This window comes from Thermobia domestica, chromosome 8 (genome assembly GCF_964235325.1).
Source record: "Thermobia domestica chromosome 8, izTheDome1.hap1.1, whole genome shotgun sequence".
NCBI lineage: Eukaryota > Metazoa > Arthropoda > Insecta > Zygentoma > Lepismatidae > Thermobia > Thermobia domestica.
Genome location: NC_137461.1, coordinates 230616776 through 230643437, shown reverse-complemented (window position 1 = coordinate 230643437; position 26662 = coordinate 230616776). Strand labels below are relative to the sequence as shown.

The following is a 26662-nucleotide window of genomic DNA, read 5'->3' as shown; positions in this document are numbered from 1 at the left end:
GTCAATTGTCTCAATGATTGATGACAGTTTTTTTTTTCGGTTTTCCTCAACTTGCTTCCGAGCAGCTTCATCAATTTTCAAATTAACGGGCAAACTTTTCGTAGACATAACATTCGAAAATAACGGAGCACGTTCTGACGACGCCCGATGCCATTCAGATTGTTCGTGTTGTCGAGCAGATGCAAAAATATCATTGTATTTTCTAAATGGTGTTAATATAAAAGAAACTTGCAATCCTCTTTTTACCGGAGATCGAAAAAGAACACACTGCTTGCACAATCCCCCACGCAACTTTCTAGAATATGCTAGCCACGGAAATTCAATAAGCCACTTACAAAAAGGGGCGTTTTCCTGGCATAGCGTTTTGTTTAAAATCATATGTTTCGGTCGGGTGCCACGGCGACATCAATATTTCATATCGACCAGTGTCAGACAAACTTGACTGCAAATTTAAGTCTACATAATTGCCAATGTTCTTTGGGTCACAGGACGTCTTCTCACCTAATAAAGTCGCACAATGGGACATTTGGGTAGAAGGTACGCTAACCATATTGCCCTCCGGTAACTCTTTCTTTCTTCGCTCAGACTTTCAACACACAGAATATCACTTCAATTTCAATTTTGAGGACACTTACTCTTTTAGAAAAACATCGAGTTTCATTTGCTTATGCTTATGAATGATTAATTTTAAAAAGCAATTCTTTCTAATTCACTCACCTACACATGAGATATTAAATAAATTATAAACTAAGGGGATAACACCCACTTAATTCTGAAAGAGACCAGAGATCGGAAACCACAAACATTTATCACTTTCCGACACTCCCGAGCAATTTTCAAATTTTGAAAACGAAAACCGCCTATATGACACACAGAAACACGGATTTGCAATAACTGCGTACAACCAACTATGCAAAACTAAACCTTTCTCTCCTTGAAAAGGGTCAATCTCCATCCTCCCCGCTAAAAATAACATTGTACTTTTAAACCGCGTGGTCTCAAAGGGAAAAAAAAGCTCAATTTCTTGCTGCTGAGAACGCTACTAAGAACAAGGAAGACAATGTTTGATTCCATTAGAATCATTGTCCCTGCTGCTCCATTTGCAGTTTTGTCTTTTCGACCCCTTCCCCTCTCTGTAATCCATCAAGATTCTTGGTTTAAAAGGAGGCGGGGTCATTCAGGATCACCATGCCACAGCCAGAGGGAAAACAGTTGCAGAGGAGTCGGTGACATTATTGCCTTCACAAACAGAATTCTTGGGTTATTTTTAACATCAATGTCTGTTAAATGCTCATACTTTTCCGATTGCTGCAAAGGTCAGACAAATGAGTCAGAAAAACACTTTTATTCTGCTTCACAAAGGAAACCACTGCAGAAGTATTAAAAGATGTGGCTCTTCATTTTATATGGGAACGATTAAGGATAACTTGCTTGATTCTTTCAACGTTTGAAACTTTGAAAACAGGAATTATCGTGAAGTGCTACGGAGCGAACATACGATCCTGTCTCCGGAAACTCCTTCTAAGTTCAATATATATACTTGAGTACTTCAAGATCAAGGTAATATTAACTAGATTTCCAGGGGGTCGACCCCCTGCCTGAACCCGGGCCCGCAATATTCCAAGAGGGTGATTTTTCAGAAAAAAATCCTTTTTTTCCGAATTTTCGGATTCATGTGTGGATACGGACATGTGGAAGGTACCGTTGGAAAGAATGTGTAATACTGAAGAAAATGACGTTTGAACCATAATCCTAGATTACATAGTAATGTAGCAATTTTTAGAATATACGTATATATAGGGTGGCCCAAAAGTGGGTATATAGACTAGCTTACTGATCGACTTATTGCATTTTATATAATTTACTTATTATTATCCATACAGGTTTAACTTAGGCTAGTTTATTGTTTGTTTATGATTTCTTTTCACTTATACGCTAAAGTCGGAATAGACCGAAGCAAATAACCTCATTATCTTAATAAACTGTCATATTTAATCAATGCAGGGTTGTATACCTACCTACTTTTGGGCCACCCTGTAAATCTATAAATGGATCACGTTCAGATTTTCAAAAAAAATGTTCTTTGTTTTCAAGATATCAGATTGGTATTTTGCACACGCATTGTGTAAATAACGTATTTCCCAAGAGATTTTCAGATTCCTACGTGAACCCAGGCCGGACCAGAGTGGGGAAATGTTCCGAGGGGCTGATTTAAAAAAAAATCCGGTTTTCCCCGAATTTCCCAGTTCGGGTGTACGATACGGACACTTGATGGTATCGTTGCAAAGGGTGCGTAATACTGAAGAAAATGGCATTTCAACCACGATGATAGGACAAGTAGTAATGACGCATTAAATTATTTGAATATATATATATATATATATATGAACGTAAAAGTTTTAAAAAAATCTAAAACGCTCCTGGTTTTACCCAGTTTTCTCGTTTCTGGTGTATAATACGGACAAGCGAGTGGTATCGTTGGAAAGGATGATGCTCCATTCCGAGAAAAACAAGGTATGAACCATAATCCTACGTTAGTAAGGAAGCAGTAACTGTTTCAGTGACAGTCTGAAATTTACCTCAAAAAGTGGAAATCCCAAAAGATTTAAACTTTCTTTGTGGGTTGACGAATTAAGACTTGCTTCGCGATTTGCAAGATGTCCAAGAAGGTGTTAGCAAATTGGTTAAAAAGAAAAGAGGCAATAACTGTGTAAATTCCATTGACGAAAATGTGAAAACAAATACATCGAGAAATAGTGAAGAAAAATAAATATTTATTTCACATTATAAGGGTTATGGCATCTCCGGCTTGATGATGATGTCAGATGCATAACGTCCTTCGTTAAAGGCATTAGATAGGGGAGTACTTGGGGCCTGTAAGTTAAGAACTATTCCGACATTTGCCTTGTGCGAGTGAAGAAAAATCTCTCTTAGGATAGATAACCTACAAAAGCTTTTTCACACCCTCTTGAACGATTTATTATTATTATTACTGAAATAATCTTTGTGAACTGCCCCAGGGTTGAATTTCGCTGGAAACAACTGTTGGAGTAATTCTACTCTAAAAAAGATCGATAGCCAGCCATTCTTGCTGGTCTTTCCAAGCTTTTGACAGATTAAGTGAATGCTGGAATAGTACATCAGCTTATAAGTCCAGACATCATGCTTTTCAAATCCTTTTGTCTTACAGTATACTCTAAACACCTTTCAACATCTGAAAAAATGTCTGACCACGAAAATTGTAATCTAACTAGAAGAGCTAGACTTCTGGGTTTTCTTATTTGCTTCCTCGGTTTTAATAAAACTAATGAAACTTAGTTTGCAACTTTTATTTCTTTTAGTAGATACTTTAAGGAGAACATTTTTTCTTTATCTACTTTTCCTTTTTTTCCAGGGTGCATACTTATTTTATTTAGTTAACAATTACCAGACACAGCTCAGAGCCTATTTTATATTGCATATTTAACAACAATAATAATGAAATGGATTTGGAAAGGTATCGCCCAGGGCCTGTTTAGTAGGTACTATCCCGTCATTTCCATGGTAGGACTGAGGAAAACCCCCGTCAGAATGGTTGGCAGCGGGAATCGAATCCACTACTACTTTAGCTATTTCTCTCGGAAAGACTGTCGTTTGTGATTTTTTAAAAATCGCTCCTGACGGGAAACCTAAACCTTGAATCGAAAGAAATTATTGGACTAAAGTTTTAGATGGGTATACCGATAGTATACGACTCTACCTAGTATCTTCGGCACTGGTATCAGGACTTAATTCAACCATAAATTGGCCTCGCAAATGTTCTCCAAGGTGCCTATTTGTTGTTTGGTCAAAGCGGCTCTTTTAAATCCCTTTTGATAAAAAAAACTAAACGTTTAATTGAAAAAAAACTACCGGACCAAGTTACAAACACAAAAAATATTCTATCATAACGCTGCCGCAGGTGTCATATGTTTAATTCGGTTTAAACTTGTCTTGAAATTGGCATCTAGAGCAAAAGAAAGCTTTGTGTCTGAAGATTGCAACAAAGACTAGATTTGAACTTATGACAGTGGTATAACCAAAGTTTATTTCTGCGTTTCCGAGACATCTAAAAATTCAAAGTTCTAGGTGCGGTAGTTTATGAAAACAGCTTGTATTCGTATGTATTATTGTATTGTTCATTTGTCCATTCCTTATACTTAGCTACTAACACTTCAAGTCATTAATTATTGTTCATTGGGACATAGCTGTTATTTTATATAATTGAATAGTTGAGTGACACAGTATCCTAAGTACAAAAAGCAATAAGGACGATATTAATATTAATACGGATACTAATTTCGACATTATTGCTGTTGGCACTTAGGCTGCTGGGTCACTCAACCTATTAATTCTAAAACGGTTATGCGCCAACGAAACCAAAATTAAACTTTTTCTATTTTAATGCAATTATGATCCAACAAAAGAAAGCTAAATTCATTCTCCGTGTAAAAGAATAACCACTAAACAAAATTTGGGAGAGAGTTTGTAAGCTGCAGGACGGACAAATTACAGACTGAGGGCGATTAGTCTCTTCTTGGTTATGGCCCTGACAATCACAGCAGCCAGTAGGCTGTGGTTCGCGACCGATTTACAATGTTAAAATTCAAAATTTCAATCTTAAATACACTAAATACATCCTTTGAAAATGCCATAGTGATAGATAGGGCCAAAGGATTGAGCAAGGTGGCGAGAACAACATCGATCCAAGTCATTTTTTTTTCTTATAGTTATCAGTCATACAAGTACAACCATTTCTACAGCCTGACCTACTTAACGCAGAGAGCTAAATAAGGTCTTAGTTAATCTATAACACTATAGGTAATCTTTTTCTTAGCCTCTGGTTGATAGGTTAAGTGGTTCGGTAACTGTTCTCCAAAACAGCTCTCCATTCAGTCTTCTCTTCTTATTTCATATACATATCCTGCTTGTTATGCAACCGATAAGCGCAGAGAGTCAGAGTGACTTGTCTATAAGCAAAGATATTTCATAACTTATGAACTTTGAACTTTAAGTGCGTTTGCACACGGCAACGATATCGGTGGAAGCCCCGATAATATCGGTGTCGGTGTCGGCGTACTTTGCACACGTCGCCGACAATATCGGTGGAAGCCCTGACAATATCGTTGCCGGTGATGAGCGAAGTCAGCGACACACACACAAAGAAATCTTCTCTATATATGAAAACAAATAAAAAATAATAATTGGGAAAATTATTTTAAAAAAAAGGACTACAAAAACTGTTCTGAAGAGCTGTGGAGGACGATGCAAAACTTAGAAAAAGTAGCCCTATGCCTAAACATGTTTAGATTTAACAGTGCCGTTTTAAATAGATGTTGTAAACATATTATTTTCGTTTCAATGAGAATTGATGCTGCTATACATTGCAAAGTGTATTAGTTTTAATTTTTGTTGGAACACTGTTAAATATTGTATGCATGTATATTATTTTGTTTTCCATGCAATTAACATTAATGTCATAGTAGATTAAATGATGAGATTCGAATTAGTAATTCTGTTTTACATTGCTCCATACATACACTGAAGCAAATCCCGGGGGGATGAAGGGGACATGTCCCCTCTAATCTTGGAACTGGGGAGATTGTCCCCCCAAATAATCCGATTTGAAATGTGTTTTTTGGGAGAGAAATTTGATTGTGTTCGATCGCCAGAAAAGAAAGTGAGATGAAATTAATGTCCACTCAGAATACGCCTCAAATCTGTCCGCTTCCCAATGTTGAAGACAACACTGCTCCCCTCATCCTCCACAGCATTGTTTCTCGACTACAGAAATAGTTTGAACATCGCTATATATATAATATGGGAACGATCTTACCCGCCCCCCCCCTCCAAAGTTGAAGACAGATTTGCGCTGTTGCATACATACCTGTCGTTTCTCGTTTCTTTTTGTCCATGAACTCAAAATCCTGGGCAAGGCTTGCATAAACTTTTTGCCATGTTTTTTTGTTTTCCAAACTTTCCTTGAAAAGTCTGTTATCTTATCCTATATGCTAGGTCTACATTCCACAAGTTCAATAAGGGTTAAAATATCGAATGGAAAAATTCCTGCCATCTCTAAAATTCTAAGCAAAACTAGAAAGATACGAATGCAATAATACACAACCTTTTCATTCAGTCACTGTAGCTAAACTGCAGTACTCTGTCAGGAGGTCGATCGCGATACAAAGGGGAGAGGGAAAACTTGGATACATAGCTTTGGTCTTTGTTTTCAATTGCCATTCCACAAATTATTTTTAAAAAGGGGAGATTTGGGACAGTTTTGGAAATGAGAGAAAAAAATCTGCAACAAGTGAAGCATGAAGTCACATTCCTATTGTTGAGATTACAATCAAGAAAATGCCAAATGAGTAAATTGTCCTTGGAGCTTTGGAAAGAGTGTTTGATTGTGCTGGTTTCGTTTCAAAATAATAATAATTCTACTTTGACTTGTCAACAAATATTCTATTCAATCATTGCTTATTGAATGGAACAGGGAAAAGTGATCTGCACATAATTCTGATGAAAATAAAAGAAAGTAATAATAATCAGGATTTTTTCCATATGCTTATGTTCACAGTGTATCAAACTTTGAAAATTACGCTTAAATTAATTTCCAGAATGTATTAAAATTTAAAAGGATTAATAGATTAAAAAATATACCATCAAAGAGTAAAACAACAAAAATAAAAAAGGAGTGGAAAACAATCAAGAAATTGTAATCTAAATTTCCTATAATCTATTTGGTAATAGCTATTTAGAGGGAAACCAGTACTCTTCAGACTTCCCACATTTTATATTTATTTAATAAAGGGAATTAGCTACTCCAAAACAGAGACTGTAAAAAAAATAACAAGCTGTTCCGAAGTTGTTTATAGGACAAGATAATAATAATAATATACAATTGCAATAGAAAAAATGGAAATCACAAAATTCCAAAGACCAGAAACGAAACAAAAATACACAGCGCCTTGTCACTCACTCTCTTCATCTAACCCGCTGGCCGGCCGACATTATCAGTGGCGTGTGCATCCAATCATAAGAAAACATTGCTCCCGACAAAATCGGTGCGCCGACAGTATCGGGGGCTTGGCCGACAGCATCTGCGTGTCAGAGGATCGGCCGATAATATAGGTGGCGTGTGCAAGCTACGATTTGAATACATTGAAGTCGATTTCACCGGCGACATTATCGGTGCTTCCACCGATATTATCGTTGCCGTGTGCAAACGCACTTAATCTTAATAATATTGACTAATAGCAAAGACTACTAGTAATGAAACAACCGGTATATATATATATATATATATATATATATAATATGTGTGTGTAACGAGGGGATGGAGCGTATACCCACCTAAAAAATAGCATTACATCACTGCATAGATCCCATCCTTGGTTTCAATTTATGAGCAGGATACACGTACCTCATAATCATTATGAAATGAGTTACACACAAGGTTATACTCTTCCCTACACAATAAAAATGAATTTGTGATTGATACAGTAACTTCTTTACGCAAACAATTATTTTTGGCATCAGGAAAAACGGTCACTCACAAAAATTTAGCTTTAACACTTGGACGTTGTCCTCATAAGGGAAAGGAGATCTTTCAAATCACGTTTGTTTATGAATAAAAATATATCTATTTATCTGAATTTCTTTTACAGGGCTATTCATCGAATAAAGATACTCTTTTTCACTTTTTCTCTTATGTGAGTATATGCAGCAATGAGTTATCTCCATGTCATACGAGTATCGCATTAAAATCAACACAATTATCTTGCTCAATGAAGTCTTATTTATCTACAAAGGAGTAAATATTATTTTTACATCACTCCAACGGATAAATATTACGATTTAAGACAAACATGACACCTAGGGTATGCTCCCAGCGATTTACTCTGCAGGACGTTCTTCTCTGTAGGAAATTTACGATTATTTTTGCACAAATCTCTCTCTCTTAATGTAGTTCATCACCTTTTTTTTTTTTTTTTTTTTCTATTTTGAATCATCATTGTTCAGGGGTTGCTTACGCAGACCTTTTAGATTTCAAAAGCCTCATCGGGAAACAGCAGGAAGGACGGTCACGTAAAGTAATTATTCAGTTCGTTAATCACCTCAAAAGAGAGTTTGGCCCAGGAAACCAATCACGGAGCAAAACAATCGTTTCATAGTAGCATCATCTTCAAACATTTTGCGCTTCGTATCAAGTAAGTCAAATTTAAAAAAAAAAAGAAAAAAAACTCTTAAGGATATTGCGACACTGGTCTTCATTAACTGTCACAACATTTCCATCCTGGTCTTGAAATGCAATCCTGTCACTCCACCTGCCAAAATCCACACCACACAATATTTTTAAAGTAGTGTTACTAATCGAAGCACAAGACATGTTATGCAGAACTTTAGCATTCTTAAATCGGAACATTAACAAGTTATAATGTTGTAAAAAATATTCTACTCATTTTTCTTTAAAGAAATATATATTAAACATAATAAATCCGTCGTACTTGTTGAGACCGCCTTTGTATTTTCTCAGGTATAACTCTATTTTTTGCTCCGTAAATGTTACTAATAAGATCAGCATATCATACATCAAAATGTAGAAAGAGACCACCAATTTTGCACATTTGTTAAGTGTATACAAATGTGTGTATAATTTTACAAATCAATTCAAATCTTATTTACTATTATTCGTTTCAAACATGTGTAGAATTGGGTTGTTATTAGTTCCGAGACATTAACTAACGTATGAATATCATTCCACTCATGTCTCATTTCGTCTTATCGGCTATAAATTCGGTTACATTCATCTAAATTGTCCTACAAATTCGTATATATACCGGGTGTTTCAGACTAAAGGCGCAACGTTTATAAAACACAAAAGCTTGGAGATAAAAGTATGAAAAAAGTGAAATAAGAAAGTATCAGAAGTTTCATATAATTAAGTCTCTGCTTGCTGCACATTTTTTTTGAATGAACTCATCAGAATTTTTAAGTAGCAAATTATTATTATTATTATTATTTTACACAATGGCAAAATTTGTGGAAAAACAGAACTTTCGTACGGAAGTGTTCTCCATGTAGAGCACTCTTTACAAAATTGTCAGTATCTAATTGTCATTTCTTCTAAATTCAAGACAACGTCTAATACTTCAAACCAAAAACGACAGTAGATAAGAAAGAGAGAGAGAAAAAAAGAATATAAGGTATGAAAACGTTAGAAAGAGTATCGAATTGATCGCTCTGATTGATCAACTGCCCCTCCCCGAAATCCGTTTTGGAACCATGGCAGAAAACAAGAAATTAGTTTTACAAAGACATAATTTATTTTAATATTAAGGTATGCGATTTAATCCAACATCTATTAGATGATAAAAACAAACAATATTCGTGGAAGTTTTTCTTGTGGGGCATAATTTCCGTAATCATAACTTACATTTAAAGGGCGCCACAGACGAAACGAAGTTGTATATTCCCGTGTCACTTTCAACGATGCATTACTTTATATTCTTATTACAAGTTCCGAATGCCCTGCTCGGCATGGGGATATTTCCATTCAGTGCGCCAAATAAAATATTCCTGTATTACTTTTAGTTTCGTTCTTTTCTCTGCAGTAATTTCTGTCTTAAGACAACTGGAGTTTACGTGTACATTTCTCAATTAAATGGTGCCCATTTTGTGAACAGTTTCCAATTCGAAAAACAGTTTGCTATAAGAATAAATAAATAAATACATTGACAATTGGCTGTTGTTGCCAATAACAATTGAATAATGTTGCATGTGTCAACCGCATGGTAGTTCAGCCTTTATAGCACACTTTGAAAATACTCAAGGACGACAAAGTAAATTCTAGACATATCCACGTCGGTTACTACACAGATATCAAATAGGGAACGATGCCCTCACCTGTTGTTAAATATTAAATGTTCCCATTTTTACTAATATATAAGAAACAAGAATGCGTGACTGATCGATTTGATGAACTTATTTAATTCCGAAAGCGTTATCGTTTACTATATTTACTGAGTTGTCCCAGCAAATTTACCGAGAATTTACTACCAGCCTCTTGTGTACAAGCTTACCGCTACCTCATAAATGTATTCCCTTACTTAAAGGGCGCCGCAGACGAAACGAAGTTGTATATTCCCGTGTCACTTTCAACGATGCATTACTTTATATTTTTATTACAAGTTCCGAATGCCCTGCTCGGCATGGGGATATTTCCATTCAGTGCGCCAAGTAAAATATTCCTGTATTACTTTTATTTTCGTTCTTTTCTCTGCAGTAATTTCTGTCTTAAGACAACTAGAGTTTAAGTGTACATTTCTCAATTAAATGGTGCCCATTTTGTGAACAGTTTCCAATTCGAAAAACAGTTTGCTACAAGAATAAATAAATAAATACATTGACAATTGGCTGTTGTTGCCAATAACAATTGAATAATGTTGCTTGTGTCAACCGCGTGGTAGTTCAGCCTTTATAGCACACTTTCAAAATACTCAAGGACGACAAAGTAAATTCTAGACATATCCACGTCGGTTACTACACAGATATCAAATACGGAACGATGCCCTCACCTGTTGTTAAATATTAAATGTTCCCATTTTTACTAATATATAAGAAACAAGAATGCGTGACTGATCGATTCGATGAACTTATTTAATTCCGAAAGCGTTATCGTTTACTATATTTACTGAGTTGTCCCAGCAAATTTACCGAGAATTTACTACCAGCCTCTTGTGTACAAGCTTACCGCTACCTCATAAATGTATTCCCTTACTACAAAAATATTTTTCCTCGCTAACCACTAACGTCTGCTATGTAAAATATATATTAACACTAATAATGAGCCTTAATTAGAGATATAATTTACTACAAACTTGTCAGACACTGTGCATAAAATTTAGTAGTCTTAAAAATGCACTAATATATGTTTCTTTAAATAAGATACGTTCGGAAACTCTTGTAAACAGAGGACACAAGAAACAGACTTCTTTTGTTCAGAATGAGTTTTGACATGAACGTTCATTACACTTTTACGACTAAATAGTTTTCCACAAACAGGACACTCATATGGGTTTTCACCACTATCTACACTTTCATCACATACATCATTGTTCTTTTGACATTGCACATCATACACTGTGCAATCGTAAGATTTATTATCTTCATGTGATTTTAGATGTATAGAAAAACTATTTTCAGTAGACAATGTTTTATCACATTTAGGACAATCATATATTCTCTTACTTGAGTTCTTATGAGTCCTTTGATGTTTTAGCAAATTCCTTCTGTCTTTGAAATGTCGATCACAATGTTTACAAACGAATGTGTTTTTGTTAACGCTACTATTATCTTTTCCAGACACTGCCCTCATCTGCTTTGCTGATATAGCTTTACCACTTTTTGAACAAGTAGGGTTGGAATTGTGATTTGGATACCTTTTTAAGTGTGAGGTCAAACTGCTTTTCACAGGAAACCCTTTACCACATAAGGAACAAACAAATGGCCTCTCGTGTGAGTGACTACATTTTATGTGCACTTCTATATCTCTCTTACGGTGATATTGTTTACCACATACAGGACAAGATATGAAATTTTCGGGAAAATGACTCCTTTCATGCTCATCTAGAGCCCCTTTAGATTTATAGCGTTTCTCGCAGTGTGCACATCCAAATTTCTTGTCGTTGTTGTGAGCTTCTATCTCAGACCTCAATGAAATTTTTGTGGAGAAAGTCTTTATCTGCTTAGTTGGCAAGGTTTTTCTACTACTCCTTGAAAGGATTGTCTTGGGTTCAGAAACATCACAGGTAGGTGCATTTTGATTTTCATGAATTTTTACATGCGTCGTCCAACTGCTTTCCACAGCAAATACTTTACCACATACAGAACAAACAAATGGACCTTCCTTTGGGTGAGTGCGTTTCACGTGCCCCTCTAAATCTCTTTTACGATGATACTTTTTGCCACATACTGAACAAGGTACGTAATTTTCAGGAAAATGACTCCTCACATGCTCACGTAATGCACATTGATAACCATAACATTTTTTACAGTGTGGACATGCAAATATTTTACGGTTATTATGAACTTTCATGTGAGAATTAAATGAAAATTTATGCTTAAATCTTTTATTACACTGAACACACTTATACCGTTTACGTTTTGAATGAATTGGCATGTGACCATTTAAGTGCCCTTTGTGTCGAAACTCTTTCCCGCATAGTTTACAGGATATCCTTCGATCTTCCTTAGAAATTTTGCCTTTGCTGCCAACTGCAGTAGTGATTGGCAATTGTGAAATGGCAAGTGGATCTACTGCAGAATCATCAGGGTCTAGATTGCCCTTTTCATACGATTCATCAATATAATCAAATGTTAAGATTGTAACATAATTGGAATCATCATACTCTTCTGCTTCCACTTCGATATAATTTGTGGAGTATTTACAAGAACTAGAATTTTCATCTCTACTCCCCATACTCGATTGAGATATTTCTTATATTACGTGAATAACAGCACTTAGCTTCACCATTACCCTAGTAAATAACTATTATCAAAACCAACTTCCTTCTTTTATGTATCTTTTACAAACAGAACTACTCATGAAAAATCTTCTCAACTTCATCGGCAAAGCAGTTGTCCAAAATCAATCTGCAAATAAAATCATACTAGATTAGATGTATTAGAATTAACTATCAACGCAAAAGAAAATATACTAAATGACTCAGTTACTTGCCACTGAATACATCTTACAAAGCATTTACTTTGGAGACCATATAAAATGAGATCAACAAAATATGCAACGTAAGTCTTTACACCAAATATACACTGTAAGTTTTGAAATAGAGGAAATCACACGACTGCTTTAAACAACAGCACTCGATCTGAATTACAAATTTCGTTCTTGGGAAAAAGTATATACTTTAAATATATTACTACGGTATAAGTTCTGAAATAGCAACAAATAACCATACAAGAACACTAGAGCAGTAAATCGATTCTTCAGTAATGTAAGGCATTCGCATCATACATTTCTGACTCGAGCATGTACTCGTATATATAATCAAGTAAATATAAAGCTGTTTCTCATGGATCTATTATTCAACTTGCTTGCAGGAATTTTCTGCTGCACAACAAAAGAAAGTTCGCACATTGTTGCGCAGGCTTGATACTGCACTGCAGTGTAATTGCACGTACTATCATATAAAAAATTATTTAAAATTTTCCACTTAACAAGTAGATATTTTGCACGTAACATCCAGCCAATTTAAGTAGATTATCTAAATTTATAATTCATATGTAAAAAAAAAAAAAAAAAAAAAAAAAAAAAAAAAAAAAAAAACTTCAATGTAATTTTTAGGATAAGACTAGGTGATGTCAAGTACTGCTTTAAAATTTTCTATATCTCAAAAATAGTCTTATGAAAAACCCACGTGCATTTTCGTGACTGGACATCCATGATCAAAAACAGAAGAACTCGAAAGAATGAAGTTAGGGTAGAATCGCAAAAACTGCTTTGACAATATTTATTTCCGTAAACAACGCTGAAATTCAAAAATCATTACAATATATGCAGTAATATACCGTTCAGCTCAATAAGTAGCAACCAACTTACATGTATGATTTACTAACAAAAATAAGGTTTTTATTTTAGAGTAAATATAAAGTATCTCGTTGAAAATACCACAATATTGTAAATAACAATAACGTATTTTACTTAGAATAAGTTCACTATTTACAACAGTCGAATGAGAAGCAAATACTAGAACTACGAGACGTTTTTTATATACTGATGCATGAATAGGATTCAGGGAAATGCAATGATACACGAGTTTCACGGTTAAAATATATTTTAACATTTATCTGTTTGAAAGCGACTATTAAGATTCAAAAGTACAATATTCAAAAATCAAGAAAGAATTGAAATCAACACTTCCTATGAAGTTGCCATAAAAGTAAGCTAATTTTTATAAATGTTTGGTATAATAGAGTTAAGTACTGTGACGTCTTTCACATTTACTTCTACAAAAACAAAATTTGAAAAGTGTACGTGCCTCGAAGAACACATGATAATTGGATTATTTTGCGGATTTATTGCATTTACAAAACAGACTCATTTTTGTTTAACGTAAAACAATTAGCACGTTATTTTTAGAACGTAAATATTTATATGAACGCTAATTCAAGCATTTATTAATGACGTTTCAAAATGATATCTAGATATTGGAGATAAAGAAAACAGCTTTGGTCCATGGTTTGGATATCTGAAAATATTTCACTAAGATTTATACCTAGCAGACGGGAAATCTCCTGATGCAGACTTTCCCCAACTGTTGCCTGCAGCATTGGGATTCCTTCCCCGGCAGTTATGAAGCTTGCAACAATTGTTAGCTGCTGAACCAAAATGTAAAACAGAAATCTAATTTCATCTAATGGGAAAAACGAAACTACTTACATCAAGCAAAAAACGCTTTGTGGTCATAATTAGGGTTCTAGCTAGCTATCTAGACAGAAATAATTGAAATTATATACCTACTAGTCAGAGTGGCTTATCTCGAATTAACTTGCTTAGAAAGTTCAACTTTTTCGATAACCTTGGAAACCTTTATGTTTTATATATCGTGTAGGGAGTGTCATTATTTAGTTTTTGCATTTAAAATCTCGAGATACGTAAAAATTATAAATATTGTACCTAGTTTACTTTTTGTTACTGAAGTTGTTAGCATCTAAACTGTCGTTGAAAAGTAACTATGCCTGAAACGGATACAGTTAAGACAGGCTTGTAGTTAGGCCTCAACAAGTATTCATTCAAAGGGGTAATTTTATTTTAAGAAGATATAGACCTCCCAGCAGAACAGTCAAAAAATATAGGACACTTTGGTTTATACAATTGAATATTATGTTCTGAAGCACATAAAAAATATAAATGTATTGTAAGAAGTGTATCCATCACTAAATGGACGACTATTTGATATTGAAAATAGTAAAAACACTAAAAATCCAGCTCCAATATTCGCAGAATTCAGAACATATTCGCACTACCTCAAAAGAAAAAGTTTACTTTTCTTTATAGGATTACCACGTCATTTAACACTTTTTACATGTCGTTAATCATATATAATTTCAATACGTAAATTTAATTAATGCACGCAAAGATATTAACTGTTTTTGTACTTTGCTACTATCCCTTTAGTTCTTTTATTTACGGATGAACTTTATTTTGACATTATTTTACATAACTTCATATCCTTCTAATGAAAAAACTAAAGACAGTTAATTTATTTTTCTATAATAAAATACTTGAATCTAATTAAACACTGAATTATTTGATCAACGTATTTCACTCTGAAATAATAAATGTAATAGAATTTCATTCATCATAGCACTGAAAATTAAATATACACTTCGAACAACTGTTAAACAACATAAATTTAAGGACATTTCTAGTTCATAAATAATTTCCAGCACTTTTCCAGGATTTTTACAATTTTTCTCCTCTCCATCAGTTTTCCAGGGCGTTTCCACGAGACACTTTTATTTCCAGGTTTTCCAGGACGCTTAGAAATCCTGAATAATATATACAGCAATACTGTAAAGTGTTGGGATATGCTGGTGAATACCAGCACACTTCAATCCCTAGTCAACACTGCTGTACAAAGCTTAAAGAAAATACTAACACAGCTAGCGTTATAAGAGAATGGAGCATGACAAGGTTCTCCAGGTAAGCTTCATTGAGGAAGAATAAGCACATACGAAACAAAGAGGAAAAAAGTGGACATGGGAGGATAGGAAAAATCAAACTAAAGAGAGTAATGATGAGGATTATTTCCTCAGAAACAAATGCTAAGGCGAATTTAGCATATTGCTGTTATGTAGCAATTTAAATCACTACTAGAACTGCCCTTGGCTTGTATTTTTAATAATTCAATCATTTAAAGCATAGGAAATAAAGGACAAGATTGAAACATATTACATATATACAAAAAGTTTCCAATTATAGGAAAAAAATAAGAAAATAGGACAGCTGAGAGCCCTGAAGATAGTACAAATTCGTTGGGCTAGAGTTCAGAATACGCTATACGTCATCTTGCTTCTGGCTCTATGATGGTTAGTGAAGAAGTAGGAAAAGCAAATAAAAACAAAAGTATTACCATTCATATTTAAAATAGGATTCACAGTGTTAGTTAAGACGTCCAGTATGTGAGATACGTAACAATTTTACCAAACAGCTCTGTTCTGTAACAAGTTTAGACGATATTTCCTAACTCATCTTGACTTCACGAACAACATTGCAAGTTAGTTGAAAACAAACCGTGACAAACTCCATGCAAATCACATAAAATGTGTATTTTACGTGAAGACATGTGAGGAGGAAGGACTAAAAAAAATTCCACTTTGTTAATTATGACTTGAATATTGCTGCTAAATCTTACAATTTTACTGAAACTCCTTTCAAAAAAACTTCTATTAGTGAAAGTACTAATGTGCGTGTTGCAGGGACAGCCACACATTTGATCTCCACTGTGCTCTTAAAAAATAACACTGGACGTAATTGAATCCCCAGGATCTACCAATGTTTAAACAAAAACCCGTATTATTCAAATGAAATATGCGCAAGAACTTCATGAAACCACGATAGTTGACGGATTATTTGTGTTAATGATATCTGCACGATATCAATTTTGTGAATTCAGATCTGCAAATCACCTCCATCTTTTAGAAGTGATAGTCATCTTTTTCTTACTTGATGCCTTCACTGAATACCATACAAATACTTGATACGAAAATTGGATTCACTTGTTCACAGATGGCGCAAAGGCCATCGTAGATTATGTTGCTGACGTTGTTACAAGCATCCATAAATTTCAAAAAACTACGCCAGTAGACATATGTATTACACCGATACCCTTGCAATGATAAAATCCCAGTTGTATTAAAGAAGACACTAGACAACGCGCTCGAAATTATGAACTTCGTTAAGATACGACCTTTGCAGGTTAGACTGCTCAAAATACTGTCTGAAGATATGCGAAATATATACAAGTCGTCGTTATTAGATATAAAAGTACGGTGGTAGTCAAGAGATTCAGTCGTGTCCCGTTTACTTGAGCTATGGAACAGACGTTTCTATACGTCTGAATGTTAAAAAAAAAAAAAAAACGCTAGCAAGATTATTAGATTGAAGAGGAACGGTTGTGAAATTATGTTACCTACCAGGAATTCTATTTACAAAATAAACGAATTCGGCACATCATCATAAAAATTTGCTTCAAGATTTGGATTCACACTTTACAAGGGATATTTATGAATAGATTCAAAACAATCTTGAGCTGATTGCAAATCTATTTTCAGTGATGTCATAATCAGCACCCGTGACTGCAGCAAAATGGGAGGCTCCAATAGACATGAATTCGGACATTATTGAAAAAGAAAGCACTTCCAGAATTTTTGGTTTAGTTAGGGACGATATTTCAATATAAAGCTCAAAATGTAAATTACTTTTGCTACTATTTGTACTATGTAATTCATGAACCGGTCTTTTCAAGGTACACGTCTACAAAAACTAGATAAAATATTCGGATGCGGGAAATGAAATGTTTTGAACTCACTGCTGTGAACCCAAATATTGACAAACTGGTGCAAAAAGTAAATACATTGTTTACATTAATTTGCAATGTACGTGTGACGTATTGCAAATATTGAAACAAACTAACTCTTACAGAGTTAGGCCATTTATGAATTTTAATAATAATTAATATTGTACCCAGAACTTTTTAAATATTGTTTCTAATAAATCAATGAATAGAAAGCGTATTGTTATTTTATTGGTAAATATTTTACTGTTAATACCGATAATCCATTTTCAATTCACAACATAAAGAAAACTACATTTTTGGGGTTCAACAAAAAACTTGTTTCTGAAAAGCCTTCACCGCTAGAGTTTGGAAACCGCTGTGCTAATGGAGTATCCAGGTAGATCACTTTGGTGGTACAAACGTCGAAATTTAAAATGTCTTGTAGGAATAGTAAAATGAGCAATATATCAACATTGTTGAAAAAAATTTAAAAAGTCTTTGATTTTGCCTAATACCTGGAATATTTTCGATCAAAATTTCAGTGTGAAAGGAGAAACATAATTTTGTTCTATCCCTGTTCGCATTATAACTTGAAAAAAAAAAAAAAATTCTATACCAAATTGCCAAACTTGTTTTTCCTGCGACCCCCTTCGAAATCTCTGCATTATCGAGTGAACTTTGTGGTGAACAAACACCGTGTGCGTGGGTTTCCTCGGGGTTCTCCCGTTTCCTCCCACTTTCTTTATTCCACCATTTCATTCATTACTCATCATCACCGTCTCCTTTAGCCTAACCGGCATAACTATGGGACGTAAAACTCAAAGATTTCATTTCATTTCTTTTCTCTGCATGATCGACAACTTCCCCCTATCAGTTCAGTTTAAGTTGTACGTGCTTTCAGTGTGAATATCTGAGTAAATATGTTCTATAAGGTCCACAAGAAAAAACATTCATAAATACAAAACATTCAGAATTTAGCCCTCAATCGAAGTTTCGGTTGCTTCGATAGTTTCTACTGTATTGCTTCAATCACTACAAAAGGATATTGTCTACATTACGAATTACTATAAATAATCAGTTAAAATTTTCTTTCCACATTTTTGTTCCATGTATTTTAAATGAAATGTTGTACTCTTTTCTACTAACGGCACGTGAGTGATGCTAGGCAAAATATAGTAATGTCAAATTGACTTAATCTGGTACAGGAACTTGATGTTAGGATTTTGATTAGGGAACTTAGATTCCAAAACAACAAAGTTTTCTGGAAATCTTCGAAAAATCTGCATCAATATACAAGTGTGAGGCATCCAACAAAGGAAAAAGTCACGAAGATGATGCAAGTAGCATGAATGTTAGATAATTAAGATACGAAGTCTAGGGTTTAAATGTTCATTATGTTTCGAGTGAATGTGTTTGGAACATTATTACTAGCATCATTCTCAAATTGGAAGCCGTTCTAAACTAAAACTCAAATTCGTTTTCTTCAGCTTGAAAGTTATAGGGGATATCTAGTTTTATGCAAATCAATTTTTGAGTGTCGACGAATGTAGTGCCCTCTATATATTTCTCAAAGTATTGACATTAATCGACATGATATTCTACGTTTTTAGTATAATCAAATTTTAAAGGTTCAACAGTAACCATGCACAGACACACATACATACAAGAAGTACAAGAAAGTATATTCAAGAAGGAATGAACGTTACTGAAACATATGAATTTTCAGATATTTATTTGCTTTTACACATTATGTATAGTTAGTTTGTGTAATGCTTTTAGGTTTACCGTCACGTAGTACGAAAGAAAAGACACTAAGAGAAAGTGTTCGGGAAACATTAACCTAAACTTTGTGAACCCATGTCGAATGGTATGTTTTCCAAAATTATTAGTAACTAACCTACTCTATGACATATGGGGCCCGGAGGTTCAATGCCACGTTCTCAAAAGCTCTACACTGACTTCTATCCTTAACTTACTGGACGAAGTTTCTACTTTGTGTTCCTACTTCTTGGGATTCGTGTTAATATTATCCTCTCATTTGCGCCTAGATCTTTCTAATGGTCGTTTTCCGATTAGATTGCCAGTTAAAGCTTTGAAAGCATTCTTAGTGTCTTCCCCTCTGGCTACATGACACGCCCATCTAAGCCCCCTAGATTTCATGACCCTAAAAATATTTAGTAAGCGGTTTAAATTATGCAGTTCCCATTATGAACTTTCCGCCATTCACCATTCATGCTTCTCTTGGGTCCGAATATTCGTCTTTAGATCTTGTTCTGAAACACTTTCAATCTTCGTTCTTCCCTCAGAGTAAGCGACCATATTTCGCAAATATACAGAACAACAGTTATGATTATAGTTTTATATATTTGGAACTTCAAATTCCTCGACAGAATTCGTAATACATTTTGAACTTAATAATAACACGAGTTCCCGGCTTTTACTTGACATTTAACTTCTTTCTGAATATGGTTTCGTCTGTTAATGTTGATTTCGATCTTCAAGAATTACTTCTAGCGGTACACTAAAATTTCAGCTACACTTGATTTTTTAGTAAATTAAAAAGATTTCAAGAAACAATATGTAGTCATATGTGGTGGAAGTAAATTAGTTTTCTGTACGGTTTCATCGTATAAAAATGGACCTAGAACATGTAGATTACGACTTCGATATTTACATTAATAGAACATTTGAAGGTCGCGTTTCTTCATAAAAAATAGTATCTTCATGATATCTAAAGTATTACCTTCGCAACTCTGTAGTACACAATTAGTAAGGCGGTGAACGTAAAAATAATTACTTTCATTCATGTTAGTGTCCGTCAATAAAGGTAACAGTCAAGTGGGTAAAACGTGCACGAATACGTGCTAAGTGGTTCTTAATGCTAATTTTCCAGGCTGTGAGTAGAAGGTAGCTGGAGTACTCACGTCATAGGAGAGGTAGTAAGTCTCTGGACAGTTACTATACGCGTATAAAGCAAGTAGGACCAAAACAAAAAGGACCATCAACCTGTACATGAAGTTCACTACATGTTACCTTTGGATTACTGTAGCTCTGAATTTTTGTGTCGCAAGAATGGTAATTTGCACATGAAAGAGGAATGTATCAAATTCCATCGCTACTGTTCCTCCGCCAAAATAATGAGTAGTATTATATCTATACAACAACATGGACACTTTGTTAAATCAATATATGTACTATACGAAGCTATAATACCTTTCATAATTCCGACTACTTACATCATTATTTGCGTTAAAAAATTTATTTAGACGAAATAAAATATATGTCAAATATACATATCTTTAGACGCTGCAAAAATCATATCAAGATATAATAGTATACAACAAATAACTACGATTGAAAGGCAACCAAATTGAACACTGAACAACAAATACACACGACAAAATTGTATGTAGTTCTGTTGCAACCCTCCAAATCATTCGATTCGAATGGAGATTGCTGAAATATCTATTAGGTGTTTAAAATTTCACAAAGATGTACCATTAATTTCTGGAAACGAGCTTATTCGGTAGATGTATTTCTTTGGTATTGCACAAAGCGAACACAACTGAATAACAACAAATGCTCGGTAAATTGAGAAATAGTTGTATTCCTAAACAAACCTTCGTTTACGCGCATTCTGACTTTCTTTCCGGAACTACTTCCTACGCATGAACTCTCGCCCCCATCATCTTCCCCCTGCCTTGAACTGAAATATGTATATACACAATTCATGTTTGTAATATCTACATACAACAGATTGATATATGATTATGCATGAGTAAGCATTTTTTGATACAAGCTCGGAGGTATATTATGATTCTGTATGCAATTCTCTACCTATTAAGAAAGAAAAATATATATGTATGTATACAAGCGAAGAGTTTTAAGTGAAAATGACCCCGGAAAATATAGCCCTCGATTTTGATAGCCATTGAAAAAACGTCCCCGCAAGTCTAGAAAAAATAATAACTCAACTGTCGCAGATAGCGGCCCGGATAAGACAAATAGAAATATTTTCAACGTTGTATTACTAATTCTCTATACTTACTTTATTATACTTTACCAACAATTACCCGTGTTTCATTTCAGGTTTCAGGTTTCACCTATTCACTATTAATCAGAAATATTTCTCATTTCCATCTTTTCATTGCTCTTTTCTACATCCGTATTCATACACACTGCGCAATATTAGTACCCTCGAAGACTTATGTGTTGCAAACCGCGTACTACTCAGATACTACTAAGTATTACGTACGTAAACCTTTCGGGGGGTGTTTGGGGGTGCAGTCCCCTATCAAAGACAGGATGTTGCTTGGAAATTATAAGTTGCAAAACACATACGAAAATACTTTTTTTCCTGCGTGCTAACCATTTAATGACTGAATACTTGAATTGGTGCAAAATGAAGTACTTACAGCATTACACGTATTCTTGCTGACTTAGAAGGTGTTTCTTAAAGGAGAAACTCCATTAATAGGAGCAGATTGACTTTACGACGGTTGAGTACAAATACAGTGTGTGGATGTACGCCAAAAAGAATTATAGTGCATTAAGCACCAACCAACTTGTACTAGGTTGCATCTATAAAGTAAAAATGCTATCTAAATGATTCAGGGCAAGAGCATAGCAGGGAGCCTAAGAGACACAGAGAAGGGTTTTACCTCTAACATGTAGGTCTTACCAAGGAATATGGGCCTGTCGTACCAAGGGACACTACTTTGAATACAATGATTGATATTTGTTCCAGGATTTTCTTTTTCTTTTATTTATGAATGTGTTGCAGTTTTTTTAAAGAATGTAATATGTATTGAAACGAATATGGTTAGTTTCATATTATAGCTTAACGTCCCTTATGTCTTTTACGCTAAAGAAGACGAATTATTAAGATAAATGGATGATGATGGAAGAGTTGGTGGAATGAGCGCACTGGTTTACTTTTGACGGATCACTAGGAAGAACTGTTGCAAAGTAATAATTCTTTCATTTATTTCATTCTTATTGTTCCCTAAAAGGCTCCCAATAGCCACATGAAAATACCTGACTTCACATAGATAAAATTCACTTAGGTCACCAGAAGTAATTGCTGAAAATTTACCAACGGTTTCGGATTTTGTGATAAATACGAGTTTAGGATGTGTGGCATAAAATCTACAGTGCGAAAAACACAAACTAAGCTATACAGGTGGCCACTAAAATGTACGAATGCTATCTAACCGAGCCAGTGCTGAATGAAACTGGTACGCTCGCGCGGTAGATAACTGAAACTGGCAGGCACGTCAGCGATGATGTGTATGCGCGTAAACGGGTTCGTGAAACGAAGTAGGTTTTGGCAATGATACAAGAGTTTCAATAGCAATTCTCATGGTTTTCAGACCAGTATCATTTCGCTACGTAACATAAAATACAGGTTCTGTGCATTGTGCAGAATTATACCGCCGGTAGAAAATAAAATCTAATAGGGTCATCTTTATAAACACTCACTAATTTCATCCGTCCCAAAGCACTTTTAATGATTTTACACTAGCAACCCTACACTTTAAATCTCTAACAGGGTTGTATTTAATTCTGATGCCTGCAGAAATTTGTTCCTTATAAACATGCCTTTTTGTGCAAAGTATTGAATCTTACCTGCAGATTTTTCAATATGTTAAGGGCCAAAACTGCACTAGAACCAGAATCAGAATATGGGATGAAATGGGAATATTACGAGGAAAACCATTCATATGTTATCCACCACAACATACTTGGTCCGGAATTGCACCAGGGACCCCACGCACCAGAGGTAAGCGGTTTACCACTGAGCCACCGTACCTCCTGCCTGATTCGATTCGATATTCACTACATGTTCTTTAAGTAAATAACACATTACATATATTGGATCTTATTTAAAGTCGTTTCTAGCGTTGTATTAAGAACCTAGCGACCTATGCTAATTTCCGTAGAGAGAAACATGGAAGTGAGCTTAGGCTAACGACTTCTCAACAGAATTGTCTAAACACAATTGCGGAAATCAGCGTAAGTAAGAATAAGTTTCTAAAATCTTGATTTGTTCCAATGAATAATATTTAGATTTACATTTTCCGCTATACATCGCTGTTAACTTTACGAACATGTTTCCAAATACGGAAGTTAGCATAATGCGTTAGAGAAGCTCTTAATACAATGCTCAGAACGCCTCTGCATGGGGCATTTTGTGCTCATTCTTTTTAAAATTGCTCCAGTCAAATTTTAGTAAACATAGATTTGTAAAATTAAATGAAGAAATATGTTATCTTACTTAAGAAGGCCAATGTATCAAAATCTTACCTTTCACATATATAACAACGTAGAAGTATAAAACGAAATGTATGTTCTTTCACATGTAATATCGCATAAGGAAGTGTAGATGAAGTGAAATATTATATAAAACTAGTGTACGAATTGTTCGTACTGACGATATGTAAAAATAGAAGTGTCACAAAACTCTGGCACACCTAAGAGTTGTGTCTTTATATATAATGTTATTTCAGTATCCCCGATAATCACGATCGCTAACCTCCTTCTACTTATGAATGCACCCCTGCTGCGTTTCTGTTCAGACTCCGTTAGATAGCACGTGCGCTGCTTCCCGGTACTTATAAGAGGTTTGTTTGTTTTTCGCACTGTCGTTCTAACGTCATTGCTTGAAGAATGCTGGAACGTGCATAATGATGTAGGTAGGTTAGTTCCTTTCTTTATTAAAGCTCAAAACAGAATCCTGCCATTTTGTCCTCGAGCTAAGTCTCTACCCATTAATGCAACTTGTCCCTTAAGAAATACTAAATTAAAAACTGTGAAATTCGTAATAATGAATATATCTAGATTGTATGTTTACCAGAACAGGGACTGCACACTAAAATGTTATTTTGTAAAGCAAAAATTCTAATCACAATTTGAAAAAGACAAAGCAGACTAGGATTCGTGCACATAGATTAGTCACAGAAACCAATTAGTTATGACTGTATATATAATGTTTTTTTTTTGGAATAAAAAATGTTGAGCCTTTCGTAATTACTCACTGTTTACTGTGTCGAAATGACTGGGTGCTAAAACTTGCACTGGGGTTTCTCTAATTGCTGCAATATTATAAGAACTTACGATATGAAGCCAAATATTTTGTTCAAATAAGATATTTCAATAAAAAGAAAATATAAAAAAATGTCTGTTGGTTGATCAATTTCCTTATATACCGGATCTACTTTTTCCTGTTTTTTTGTGGGGTAGTGGGAACCACGAGGGAGAGGATAAGCGAACGTTCACCCATTTACGTTCGTTTGTAAAGATAGTTTAAAAAGAGGGAAAGTATTAAGAAAAATGGCGCGTACGGTATCGTTTAGTAATTGAGTAATGTACGTTAAGGAATCGTGGCACTGATGAAATTAGAGGAGGCTTGTGTAGATTGCTTACCGGTCAATACAATTTACGAGCTGAAGAAGATGACCACTGAATTGGACTGTATAAAAACAGGGAGTGCAAGGAAGTAAGAAATACTGGTCGATAGTACTGTATGAAAAAACAGGCATAGGTGATCCGAGGTTACAACTTTGTTTTGACAATAGCACAGTGGAGTGTCTCTAAGGCCCCGGCGGTTTTTTTTTTTTTTTTTTTTAATTGATAGTCGGCGGTTTGAATTCTTAGACTAGTGTGTAATATAGGATGAGCTTGAGTCCAGCTTGGATGATAGCTGATAGGTCCAAAAACGTGTAGTGGGTGTAGGTTCAATTTCCCAGTATTTACCTGCTCCTCATTTTGATTCATGCTTATAATTATGCCATTTCCTCTAGTGATGAGCTCGTAGATATGTAGTGCCGTTAACTTCGGTCCAATGAGCAGTAACAATTCTCCCTCTTTACACTACGGCACACATGTCCACTAAATATGGCGGAACAGCAGAACTTGCATATCAGTGTTGCCAATAGACATCCATGATTTCCCGCTAAACCAGCACTACAAATATGTTACACGAGTAGGAAACAGAACTAAGACTTTAATCTAAACAATGTTTATGTCAAAAACCATGTGAGAAAAATGGATAAATTACCCACCAGTCCTAAACACTTAGGCCTCTCGCACACTACGACACTTCATATTGTGTCCCATTTTTTATAATTTTTCTGTGGCAGGCTTGTCCCAGGGTAATGAATTACCATTTGTTACAATGGATGTGGTATGTGACCTTCGCACACTACCATAACTATCTCTAAAGACTCTTATACATCGTCAAACTTTTCTATCAAATATTGTATCAAACTCTTCTTTGACGGTAAATTGGTCAAATAAGTTAGGTAAAACTTTCGCAACCATTATAAGCGATCAAATATAAAGGTGAATATCATTGGTCAATTGTTTATATTTCTTGATTCAGTTGTTAGGTTACATGAACGTATATGTGAGTTTTATGGTGGCACCTGCTGGTAGTAACTATAATGAACAAGGTTGTAGAAATGAATGGAATGACTATTCACAGTTACTTCTGTCTCATTTCCCTCCTTTATTGCTATTCCTAAATAAACCTTATTTTCATGGTTCCTTTTTTGTTCAGTAAATAGGTATGAATCTATATTCTATTTATTGTTCTGATGCTTAAATTTCGTCTAATTCAGTTAATTTTCGAGTAACTTTTGTAAGTTTGGGGCACTGATTAAGAATAAATAGTCCGTCATAAAAATCTTAGGCTATTGTTTAGCTTTGGGGGGGCAGGCTTTTAATTGTGTTTTTTTGCGATTTTCTATTTATATTTGGTTAGATTAGGTTAATAGATGCTGTGGGCCGCCATATCATGGTTTTCATTGGGTCCTGTGGTCACACTTAGCGGAGGAATCACTGCCAACGATTATGTCGCAATTTTAGGAGACCACTTGCATCCTATGGTCCGTATGTTGTTCCCGGACAATGACGCCATCTTCCAGGATGATAATGCACCTATCCATACAGCTGGCGTTGTTGCAGCGTGGCTTGAGGAACATCGGGATGAAGTTCAACACCTCCCCTGGCCCGCCCAATCCCCAGATTTCAACATAATTGAACATCTGGGATCCGTCTTGGAA

At 34.9% G+C, this 26662-nt stretch overlaps 1 protein-coding gene across 2 annotated transcripts; it reads right to left on the bottom strand.

The window, feature by feature from the left end:
• Window positions 1–9374: 9374 nt before the first annotated feature.
• On the bottom strand, window positions 9375–25531 carry LOC145693478 (uncharacterized). 2 transcript variants are annotated; one of them, XM_081769514.1, is made up of 2 exons: window positions 25353–25531; window positions 9375–12672 (listed from the first exon to the last, which is right to left on the bottom strand). In XM_081769514.1, the coding sequence occupies exon 2, from the start codon at window positions 12497–12499 to the stop codon at window positions 10931–10933; it is 1569 nt and encodes a 522-aa protein (XP_081625640.1). In that variant the 5' UTR covers window positions 12500–12672; window positions 25353–25531; the 3' UTR covers window positions 9375–10930. The 2 variants fall into 2 exon arrangements, with proteins under 2 accessions (XP_081625640.1, XP_081625641.1); XM_081769515.1 differs by lacking the exon at window positions 25353–25531 and adding an exon at window positions 25023–25222.
• Between the last annotated feature and the right edge of the window lie 1131 nt (window positions 25532–26662).

What these genes read in the sequence shown, in the direction of transcription:
- LOC145693478 (XM_081769514.1), bottom strand. Translation starts at nt 12,499, where the DNA reads ATGGGGAGTAGAGATGAAAATTCTAGTTCTTGTAAATACTCCACAAAT.